Genomic DNA, 12,229 nt, shown 5'->3' with positions numbered 1-12,229 from the left:
TAATACAAACTTTTTTTTTTTTTTTTAAGGACAGGAAGTTAAGGATTTTACAATACTTTCTGCCAGCTTCCTTGTTGGTATTTCTCCTTTTATATGGTTTGAGAGGAACAGACCATATCATGAATTTAATATACCATAATTGCTCTTAACATATATCATCACATTCTATCTCATTTTCTGTCCTACTAATTGTCCTTATTCTAAATTTCCACTTCAGAAATTCTTTGACTCTAAAAAAATCTTGAATCCATGTCTTGTTGGCTTTCTCAATTTTGTCTAATTTTCTCATTATTCAGCTTAAAGTTTATACTGTATAATATAAACTTTGTATTATTTAACATCTATCCCTTAGTCTCATATGCTCCCTCCCTGTGCTTTTTCCTTGAAAAATTCCAGTTCTTAAATATCTACCCACTTTGTGCCCCAACTGAGCAGCTGAACATTGCCGCATAAAAATGCACAAACTCTCAAACCCAGCTTACTCTCATTTGCCAATATATGTATATGTGTGTTCAGTAGTGTCCAACTCTGTAGCCTCTGTGCAACTCTATGGGCTGTAACCCACCAGGCTCCTCTGTCCATGGGATTTTCCTAGGCAAGAAGAATGGAATGGGTTGCCATTTCCTTCTCCAGGGAATCTTTCTGACCCAGGAGTTGAACCCATATCTCCTGTGTCTCCTGCATTACAAGTAGAGTCTTTATCGCTGACCCACTGGGGATGTCCGTTTCATTTGACAAGATTTGCTTCTATTTCATTCTATCCCTTTTATCTCTACTACCAAAATTTCTATTCTGATTTATTTTGACTCATACTCTCTGTTTCACTTCTAGATGATATTTACAATATCCTGTTTTACTCATCAAAAACCAAATCTTCTCATTTGGTTCTAAATTTCAATCCAAGTATCCTTCTCAAACACATTTCTTCAACAATTTTCAACTTTCTCTCTTGCTTTATTATTCTCTCTTCTTCCTTTAGTTCATTACCCCTTTCTGGTACAGCGACATAATTTTTGGTGGCCATGGTGGTTTAGTCACTAAGCTGTCTCCAGCTCTTTGCAACCTCTGGACTGTAGCCCACCTGGCTCCTCTGTCCATGGGATTGTCCAGATAAGAGTACTGGAGTGGGTTTTCATATACTACCCCTATTTTAACAAAAAAAATAATCCTCACTTGACCACTTAAGTCTCTCCATTTTCCCTCCATTTCTTCATCTCCGTCCACAACTCAACTTGTTGAACCCATTGTCTTTGGTCACAGACTCCTAGTTATCCCTCTCTCTCTTCTCATCTAACTCTACTAGGTTTCTGCTCTCAGTGTTCCATGGGGATTATCCTTGTTTCAGTCATGGATGACCTCCTCCCTGACCCATTGTGACAGTCACATCTCTGCTCTAATCTGTCTTCTGACTTCTCCTTTGACCACTTCTAACATCATTTCTCGTGGAAACAGTGTCAGGCTTTATTTTGGGGGGCTCCAAAATCACTGCAGATGGTGACTGCAGCCATGAAATTAAAAGATGCTTACTCCTTGGAAGGAAAGTTATGACCAACCTAGATAGCATATTCAAAAGCAGAGACATTACTTTGCCAACAAAGATCCATCTAGTCAAGGCTATGGTTTTTCCAGTGGTCATGTATGGATGTGAGAGTTGGACTGTGAAGAAGGCTGAGCGCCGAATAATTGATGCTTTTGAACTGTGGTATTGGAGAAGACTCTTGAGAGTCCCTTGGACTGCAAGGAGATCCAACCAGTCCATTCTGAAGGAGATCAGCCCTGGGATTTCTTTGTAAGGAATGATGCTAAAGCTGAAACTCCAGTACTTTGGCCACCTCATGCGAAGAGTTGACTCATTGGAAAAGACTCTGATGCTGGGAGGGATTGGGGGCAGGAGGAGAAGGGGACGACAGAGGATGAGATGGCTGGATGGCATCACCGACTTGATGGACATGAGTCTGAGTGAACTCTGGGAGTTGGTGATGGACAGGGAGGCCTGGCATGCTGCGATCTATGGGGTCGCAAAGAGTCGGACACGACTGAGCAACTGAACTGAACTGAACATCATTTCTCACCTTGGCCACAATTCTTTAGCTACTCTGAATCTTTTCTGTTTTTTTTAAACATGTAAAACTTTTCTCCAAATTAGAGTCTTTGAATTTGGTGTCCTTGCTATCTGCAGTTTCTTTGCACTGATTTTTCATTCCCAGTGGCCATAAGTTCTAAACTAAATGCTCTTTATAATATAGCTCAGTTTCAAACCTGTGCATACCATTTAACAGTTAGAGATATCTCTCAGCTCTCTCATAATTAAAATTTGTCTCCTGTGAAAGCAGGGGTTGGTATGTCTTGCTCACTTTTGTGTTGTTAGTATCCAGACTAGTGTCCAGTGTACAGATATATTCAATAACTTTTGATTAACTGAATATATAAATAAATTAGAAAAAGTATGTAAAAATAATAGCACTTGAAGTCTTGTTTCTGACCTTAGAAATGATCTTGACTATGTAATCCTTTCACTGTTAACTGTTGTCCAAGGTCTAAAAACATAGTTTCACATTTCATTTTCAATTCTCTCTCTATTTCACAGTATCATGGTATCACCAACTGTGATATGAAGGACATAGGTACAGTATAGTAAGTATAGTAAGGTTATGTTATCTCTGAATTATATTTTCAAGAAATATCGAGTATCCATTTATATAAGTAATGATTATTTAAATCACATAGTAATTTAATAGCAATTAATTTATAATATAAAGTTTATAATTCCTTGAGTTTTTTTTTAATAGGCAAATGATCTTTTCAACAAATGTTCATAGTTCAACAAAAAAGAAATATTCAATCAAAGTTTGCTTATCAAAGCATGAAAAAATTCTGAGGAAACTATTCAGTCTGACCTAAGAACTGGCTGATGGGAGAACACCCAGAGACATTACAGGGACACTTTCTCATGTATGTTCCACAGCCAAACTCTCAGTATTTTCTGGGGAAAACATAGACAAAGGAAATTGCTTTCTCTGATACCCCACATTTGTCAACTCAAGGAAGGAACGCTTAAATTGACCTTGCTGTTAGCCGCTTGCTGCTCAGTTTCCCCAATTTTGTACAGACAAGATACATCTTTTTCAGATTAATTGGTCTTCTCACTTCTTTTTCTTTCTCTTTTTCATAGATTTACTATTTATTTTTATTGGAGTGAAATTGCTTCCACTGTGGTGTTAGTTTCAGGTGTACAGCAAAGTGAATCAGAAATACATATACATATGGTCCTTCTTTTTTGGATTTCTTTTCCCTTTGTTGTTGTTTAGTCACTCAGTCATGTCTGACTCTTTTTTGACCCCATGGACTGTAGCCACCAGGCTCCTCTGACCATGGTATTTCCCAGGCAAGTATACTGGAGTGGGTTGCCATTTCCTTCTCCAGGGGATCGTCTCAACCCAGGGATTGAATCATGACTCCTCATGCATCTCCTGCTCGGCAGGCAGAGTTTTTACCATTTAGCCACCTGGGAAGCCCTTTCTTTCCCCTTTAGGTCAGTACCTTCTCACTTGTTTTTCAGCCCCATTTTTGCTTCTGTTTCTTGAATCAGCCTATCAATCCCAAGCTTCTGCTTTGAAAACCAGTTTGCATGCAAAACAATTAATAAAACGTTTTTTGACTTCTTCTTGACTTACTTGGTCTTTAAAAAGTTATTTTTAAATGCCTTTGAGTTTCTAGCAAAACACATTCCTTTACCACAGACCTATGAGGAAAGAAATAAAGACAACATAAATGAACACATGAATCGAATTAAAATGTACACCGTTCTAAGTGTCTTTACTAATTTTGCTTCCCACAGACCCACCTGTTCCTTCCCACGTATGGCGTCAAAGAGCCTTGGCTCTGACTGTTCTGTGCCTTCTGCTGCTGATTGGCCTGGGAGTCTTAGGAGCCATATGTATGTATTCCCTATGTTTTTACCGCCAGGGAAAACACTTAGAAGTGAGTTTTGCTCTTTAAATCGAAGCCTTGGAATCGGTGATATGTCCACAAAGGGACTTAAAACTAGGCAGTTACAACATGGTACTTAGTCTCTTTTTAAAGTTTTACAATTAAAATTTTTTTAAATGTAAAATTTTACTTTTAATCGGAGGATACTTGTTTTACAATATTATGTTGGTTTCTGCTATACAACAGGTTGACTCAGCTATATGTATGCATATATCCCCTCCGTCTTGAACCTCCCTTCCAACACCTCATCCCTCCCCTCTAGGTCAGCACAGAGCATCGGTTGAGTTCCCCATGTTATATATAGCACTTATATGTAAATACCTGTTTATTTTACATATGGTAATGTATATGTTTCAATGCTACTCTCTCAATTCATCCCACCCTTTCCTTCCCCAGGTGTGCCCACAAGTCTGTTCTCTATATCTGCGCCTCTATTCTTGTCCTCTAAATAGGGTCATATGTACTCAGTCTCTTTCCCTTACTTCTGTGAAATAACTGCTTCCATAGACATTTAATATTCTTAATTCAGCAGAAAGGAGATGATGGTTGTACTGAGCGACTGCAGTTTGTTTGTTTGTTTGTTTATCATTTCTCTTTTTTTTTTAATGTGACATTCACATGTCAGATTTAAAAACTTTGAAGACAGGCATGGAAAAATTGAATAAGCTACAAAATTTCAAAGAAGAACTTCAAAGAAATGTGTCTCTACAACTCATGCAGAACACAAACAGTTCCCAGAAAATCAGGAACCTTTCTATAAAACTTGAAGAAATAGCCACCAAATTATGTCGTGAGTTATATACAAAAAACAAAGGTAATCCATTATTTCTTTCTGAGTTATTTATTAGACAATGAACTAAACCTTGGAGTCACTTGATCACTTCATCAAAAGCTAGGAGCCTTTCCCAGGAAACTATTATTTGGAAGAAAGAATTAAATGTGGTTGATTGAAGACCCATTGATGTTTCTGTGCAGTTAGAATAAAAACAGAAAAATAACTATAATTCCCAAATTATCAGGAGATGATACTTACTAAATAAGATGGTCTGCAGTTTCTATAATCTGACATTTATCACTACTATTTTGGGCACTGAAGTCAATAGAATATAGGGAGGAAAGGATATATCACCTCTTTAATTTATTTTCCTGTGGGGTTCAGTGGCAAAGTATCCACCTGCAATGCAGGAAGTGTGAATTCAATCCCTGGGTAGAGAAGATCCCCTGAAGAGAAAATGGCAACCCACTCCAGCATTCTTGTGGGGAAAATCCCATGGACAGAAGAGCCTGGCAGGCTACAATCCATGGGGTTGCAAAAAGTCAGACACAGCTGAGCATGCATAAGGCACAGCTGAGCACTATATGATTTTTGGCTACACTGAGTCTTTGCTGCTGTGTGCAGTCTTTCTCTAGTTGTGACAAACAGGGGCTAGACTCTAGTTGTGGTGCATAGGCTTCTCACTGCAGTGGCTTCTCTTATTGTGGAGCCTGGGCTTCAGTAGTCGCGGTGCACGGGCTTAGCTGCTCCATGGCATATGGAATCTTCCAGGGCCAGGAAATGAACCCACGTCTCCAGCATTTGAAGTTGGATTCCTAAACATTGGACCACCAGGGAAATCAGATCACCTCTTTATGTTTTTTAAAAAGAAGAGCAATAGAAGATATATCACCTTTTTATAGATGACCTTGTTCCTAAATGTCACTCAATGTTTGATAAGAGTTACTAGAAAAAAAATTCAAGTTTAGTCTTACCTTTGGAATTGGGAGGCATTAGTCTTTTAATATCTCTAACAGTTTCTATAGTTATTATAACTAAAACATATTTTCATCTTAAGAAGTCTCCCAAATATTCAACAAGTCAAAGAGCTGGAAATGCTCTAGTTGGAAAAGGCAGTATGTCTTGTGATTGGCCTTTATTGCCATGTATAAATACACAAAATGACAAAGGGAAAGAAGAAGATTAATTAGTTGCTAATCAGGGCTCCTGAGACTGGAAAATAGACTGAAATCCAAGTGTTTAATTTCAAATGTGTTCAAATAATGTTTTGGACACATTGTGGTTGTATACGGGAGCCTGGAATACAAGATTTATTTTCTTCACTTTTGGTGTTAGAAGAAGAAAGACAAGTAAATATGCTTTATTTTTTTAAACTAAGAGGACAATGGGAATAATAAGAATTATGAAGATGTCTACACAACCAAACGAAAGTATGCTCCTATTCCAGGGCACAAATGTAAACCTTGTCCAAAGGACTGGAGGTGGCATGATGACAAATGCTACTTTGTACGTGCCTACCAAGGTCAGGAAACGTGGCAAAAGAGTGATGAGATTTGTTCTGACTACAATGCCAGCCTGTTGACGATTAAAAGCAAAAGTGTGTTGGTAAGATCACATGGATCTCTGCCTGTAAGGGAAGAAGTCACTTTCCCCAACATAGAATAGAGGGGGGAGACATGTTGGGGAAGATTTGTATTAGTCCAGACATGAATCTGGCTTATTTTAGTTGGGGTATGAGGTGAATGGAACTTAGTATACTCATATCACGATACCGAGTCAAGACAGGCCATGTGAAACTTTAGCTTAGCACCTTAGCATCAGTGGATTCTCAGAGGCTGATGGGCAGATGGTAGACATGGAGTCCCCAGAATCTTTAGGTCTGTGAATATTTCCAAACTAGAACTTTAGAATCAATTCTCAGGACACAGGTTTGAGCATTTATCTAAAAACAGAAGATTTGTAATTATTTCTGAGTTTTACCAATTCTGTAAAATCACACAGAAGGAGGTTCACTGTTTCTACCCTTTTGCATTTGCATTTTTTTAACCAAGAGGAAAAGGCTACATATACTAGAATAATGATGCTTTTGAACTGTGGTGTTGAAGACTTGAGAGTCACTTGGACTGCAAGGTGATCCAACAAGTCAATCCTCAAGGAAACCAACCCTGAATATTCATTGGAAGGATTGATGCTGAGTTGGAAGCTCCAATACTTTGGCCACCTGATGCAAAGAGCTGACTCATTAGAAAAGACCCTGATGCTGGGAAAGATTGAAGGCAGGAGAAGAAGGGAAAGACAGGATGAGAAGGTTGGATGGCATCACCTACTTGATGGACATGAGTTTAAACAAACTCTGGGAGATAGCATAGGACAGGAAGGCCTGGTGTGCTGCAGTCCATGGGATCACAAAGAGTCAGATGTGACTGAACAACTGAACAAAAGAATTAAGATTAGGTGGCAAACGGGAATCCCCTGGAGGTCCAGTAGTTTAAAGACTTGTCTCCTTCACTGCTATGGTCCCAGGTTCAATCCTTGGTTGGGGAACTAAGATTCCACAAGTTGTGTGGCACATCAGGGCCAAATAAGTAAATAAAAGAGAAATGGCAAAGGCAAGTGCCAAGCAGATATATTGCACTGAGTACCTGGGTCCCAGGAAAAGGGAATTCTCTGAAAGATTTAGTTATTTATTTATCTTATTTTTTTCTTTTTTTTTTTTTTTTTTAATTTTATTTTATTTTTAAACTTTACATAACTGTATTAGATTTGCCAAATATCAAAATGAATCCGCCACAGGTACACATGTGTTCCCCATCCTGAACCCTCCTCCCTCCTCCCTCCCCATTCCATCCCTCTGGGTCGTCCCAGTGCACCAGCCCCAAGCATCCAGTATCGTGCATCGAACCTGGACTGGCAACTCATTTCATACATGATATTTACATGTTTCAATGCCATTCTCCCAAATCTTCCCACCCTCTCCCTCTCCCACAGAGTCCATAAGACTGTTCTATACATCTGTGTCTCTTTTGCTGTCTCGTACACAGGGTTATTGTTACCATCTTTCTAAATTCCATATATATGCGTTAGTATACTGTATTGGTGTTTTTCTTTCTGGCTTACTTCACTCTGTATAATAGGCTCCAGTTTCATCCACCTCATTAGAACTGATTCAAATGTATTCTTTTTAATGGCTGAATAATACTCCATTGTGTATATGTACCACAGCTTTCTTATCCATTCATCTGCTGATGGACATCTAGGTTGCTTCCATGTCCTGGCTATTATAAACAGTGCTGCGATGAACATTGGGGTACTCGTGTCTCTTTCCCTTCTGGTTTTCTCAGTGTGTATGCCCAGCAGTGGGATTGCTGGATCATAAGGCATGTCTATTTCCAGTTTTTTAAGGAATCTCCACACTGTTCTCCATAGTGGCTGCACTAGTTTGCATTCCCACCAACAGTGTAAGAGGGTTCCCTTTTCTCCACACCCTCTCCAGCATTTATTACTTGTAGACTTTTGGATTGCAGCCATTCTGACTGGTGTGAAATGGTACCTCATAGTGGTTTTGATTTGCATTTCTCTGATAATGAGTGATGTTGAGCATCTTTTCATGTGTTTGTTAGCCATCTTTATGTCTTCTTTGGAGAAATGTCTATTTAGTTCTTTGGCCCATTTTTTGATTGGGTCATTTATTTTTCTGGAGTTGAGCTGTAGGAGTTGCTTGTATATTCTCGAGATTAGTTGTTTGTCAGTTGCTTCATTTGCTATTATCTTCTCCCATTCTGAAGGCTGTCTTTTCACCTTGCCAATAGTTTCCTTTGATGTGCAGAAGCTTTTAAGGTTAATTAGGTCCCATTTGTTTATTTTTGCTTTTATTTCCAATATTCTGGGAGGTGGGTCATAGAGGATCCTGCTGTGATGTATGTCAGAGAGTGTTTTGCCTATGTTGTCCTCTAGGAGTTTTATAGTTTCTGGTCTTACGTTTAGATCTTTAATCCATTTTGAGTTTATTTTTGTGTATGGTGTTAGAAAGTGTTCTAGTTTCATTCTTTTACAAGTGGTTGACCAGAGTTCCCAGCACCACTTGTTAAAGAGATTGTCTTTAATCCATTGTATATTCTTGCCTCCTTTGTCGAAGATAAGGTGTCCATATGTGCGTGGATTTATCTCTGGGCTTTCTATTTTGTTCCATTGATCTATATTTCTGTCTTTGTGCCAGTACCATACTGTCTTGATGACTGTGGCTTTGTAGTAGAGCCTGAAGTCAGGTAGGTTGATTCCTCCAGTTCCATTCTTCTTTCTCAAGATCGCTTTGGCTATTCGAGGTTTTTTGTTTTTCCATACAAATTGTGAAATTATTTGTTCTAGCTCTGTGAAGAATGCTGTTGGTAGCTTGATAGGGATTGCATTGAATCTATAGATTGCTTTGGGTAGTATACTCATTTTCACTACATTGATTCTTCCAATCCATGAACATGGTATATTTCTCCATCTGTTAGTGTCCTCTTTGATTTCTTTCACCAGTGTTTTATAGTTTTCTATATATAGGTCTTTAGATTCTTTAGGTAGATATATTCCTAAGTATTTTATTCTTTCCGTTGCAATGGTGAATGGAATTGTTTCCTTAATTTCTCTTTCTGTTTTCTCATTATTAGTGTATAGGAATGCAAGGGATTTCTGTGTGTTGATTTTATATCCTGCAACTTTACTATAGTCATTGATTAGTTCTAGTAATTTTCTGGTGGAGTCTTTAGGGTTTTCTATGTAGAGGATCATGTCATCTGCAAACAGTGAGAGCTTTACTTCTTCTTTTCCAATTTGGATTCCTTTTATTTCTTTTTCTGCTCTGATTGCTGTGGCCAAAACTTCCAAAACTATGTTGAATAGTAATGGTGAAAGTGGGCACCCTTGTCTTGTTCCTGACTTTAGAGGAAATGCTTTCAATTTTTCACCATTGAGGATAATGTTTGCTGTGGGTTTGTCATATATAGCTTTGATTATGTTGAGGTAGGTTCCTTCTATTCCTGCTTTCTGGAGAGTTTTGATCATAAATGGATGTTGAATTTTGTCAAAGGCTTTCTCTGCATCTATTGAGATAATCATATGGTTTTTATTTTTCAATTTGTTAATGTGGTGTATTACATTGATTGATTTGCGGATATTGAAGAATCCTTGCATCCCTGGGATAAAGCCCACTTGGTCCTGGTGTATGATCTTTTTAATGTGTTGTTGGATTCTGATTGCTAGAATTTTGTTAAGGATTTTTGCATCTATGTTCATCAGTGATATTGGCCTGTAGTTTTCTTTTTTTGTGGGATCTTTGTCAGGTTTTGGTATTAGGGTGATGGTGGCCTCATAGAATGAGTTTGGAAGTTTACCATCCTCTGCAATTTTCTGGAAGAGTTTGAGCAGGATAGGTGTTAGCTCTTCTCTAAATTTTTGGTAGAATTCAGCTGTGAAGCCGTCTGGACCTGGGCTTTTGTTTGCTGGAAGATTTTTGATTACAGTTTCAATTTCCGTGCTTGTGATGGGTCTGTTAAGATTTTCTATTTCTTCCTGATCGAGTTTTGGAAAGTTGTACTTTTCTAAGAATTTGTCCATTTCTTCCACGTTGTCCATTTTATTGGCATATAATTGTTGATAGTAGTCTCTTATGATCCTTTGTATTTCTGTGTTGTCTGTTGTGATCTCTCCATTTTCATTTCTAATTTTATTGATTTGATTTTTCTCCCTTTGTTTCTTGATGAGTCTGGCTAATGGTTTGTCAATTTTATTTATCCTTTCAAAGAACCAGCTTTTGGTTTTGTTGATTTTTGCTATGGTCTCTTTTGTTTCTTTTGCATTTATTTCTGCTCTAATTTTTAAGATTTCTTTCCTTCTACTAACCCTGGGGTTCTTCATTTCTTCCTTTTCTAGTTGCTTTAGGTGTAGAGTTAGGTTATTTATTTGACTTTTTTCTTGTTTCTTGAGGTGTGCCTGTATTGCTATGAACTTTCCCCTTAGGACTGCTTTTACCGTGTCCCACAGGTTTTGGGTTGTTGTGTTTTCATTGTCATTCGTTTCTATGCAAATTTTGATTTCTTTTTTGATTTCTTCTGTGATTTGTTGGTTATTCAGCAGCGTGTTGTTCAGCCTCCATATGTTGGATTTTTTAATAGTTTTTCTCCTGTAATTGAGATCTAATCTTACTGCATTGTGGTCAGAAAAGATGCTTGGAATGATTTCTATTTTTTTGAATTTACCAAGGCTAGCCTTATGGCCCAGGATGTGATCTATCCTGGAGAAGGTTCCATGTGCGCTTGAGAAGAAGGTGAAATTCATTGTTTTGGGATGAAATGTCCTATAGATATCAATTAGGTCTAACTGGTCTATTGTATCGTTTAAAGTTTGTGTTTCCTTGTTAATTTTCTGTTTAGTTGATCTATCCATAGGTGTGAGTGGGGTATTAAAGTCTCCCACTATTATTGTGTTATTGTTAATTTCTTCTTTCATACTTGTTAGCATTTGTCTTACATACTGTGGTGCTCCCGTGTTGGGTGCATATATATTTATAATTGTTATATCTTCTTCTTGGATTGATCCTTTGATCATTATGTAGTGACCATCTTTGTCTCTTTTCACAGTCTTTGTTTTAAAGTCTATTTTATCTGATATGAGTATTGCTACTCCTGCTTTCTTTTGGTCCCTATTCGCATGGAAAATCTTTTTCCAGCCCTTCACTTTCAGTCTGTATGTGTCCCCTGTTTTGAGGTGGGTCTCTTGTAGACAACATATGCAGGGGTCTTGTTTTTGTATCCATTCAGCCAGTCTTTGTCTTTTGGTTGGGGCATTCAACCCATTTACGTTTAAGGTAATTACTGATAAGTATGACCCCGTTGCCATTTACTTTATTGTTTTGGGTTCGAATTTATACACCATTTTTGTGTTTCCTGTCTAGAGAATATCCTTTAGTATTTGTTGGAGAGCTGGTTTGGTGGTGCAGAATTCTCTCAGCTTTTGCTTGTCTGAAAAGCTTTTGATTTCTCCTTCATACTTGAATGAGATCCTTGCTGGGTACAATAATCTGGGCTGTAGATTATTTTCTTTCATCATTTTAAGTATGTCTTGCCATTCCCTCCTGGCTTGAAGAGTTTCTATTGAAAGATCAGCTGTTATCCTTATGGGAATTCCCTTGTGTGTTATTTGTTGTTTTTCCCTTGCTGCTTTTAATATTTGTTCTTTGTGTTTGATCTTTGTTAATTTGATTACTATGTGTCTTGGGGTGTTTCGCCTTGGGTTTATCTTATTTGGGACTCTCTGGGTTTCTTGGACTTGGGTGATTATTTCCTTCCCCATTTTAGGGAAGTTTTCAACTATTATCTCCTCAAGTATTTTCTCATGGTCTTTCTTTTTGTCTTCTTCTTCTGGGACCCCTATGATTCGAATGTTGTAGCGTTTAATATTGTCCTGGAGGTCTCTGAGATTATC

The 12,229-nt window shown here is 38.0% G+C and overlaps 1 protein-coding gene across 7 annotated transcripts in view; it reads left to right on the top strand.

Moving 5' to 3' along the window:
- The window catches only part of CLEC12A (C-type lectin domain family 12 member A), a 35,433-nt gene that overhangs the window by 13,974 nt on the left and 9,230 nt on the right, over positions 1-12,229 (top strand). For all 7 annotated transcript variants that reach the window (XM_045165296.1, XM_044941083.2, XM_044941086.2 and 4 more), the window contains exons 3-5: positions 3,839-3,937; positions 4,616-4,804; positions 6,213-6,370. In XM_045165296.1, the coding sequence (XP_045021231.1) occupies positions 3,839-3,937; positions 4,616-4,804; positions 6,213-6,370 (446 nt within the window). The remainder of the gene's footprint in view (positions 1-3,838; positions 3,938-4,615; positions 4,805-6,212; positions 6,371-12,229) is intronic.

This window comes from Bubalus bubalis, chromosome 4, assembly GCF_019923935.1.
Source record: "Bubalus bubalis isolate 160015118507 breed Murrah chromosome 4, NDDB_SH_1, whole genome shotgun sequence".
NCBI classification, from domain to species: Eukaryota; Metazoa; Chordata; class Mammalia; order Artiodactyla; family Bovidae; genus Bubalus; species Bubalus bubalis.
Note: the sequence above shows the minus strand (reverse complement) of the source record. Positions and strands in the feature narration are given on the sequence as shown.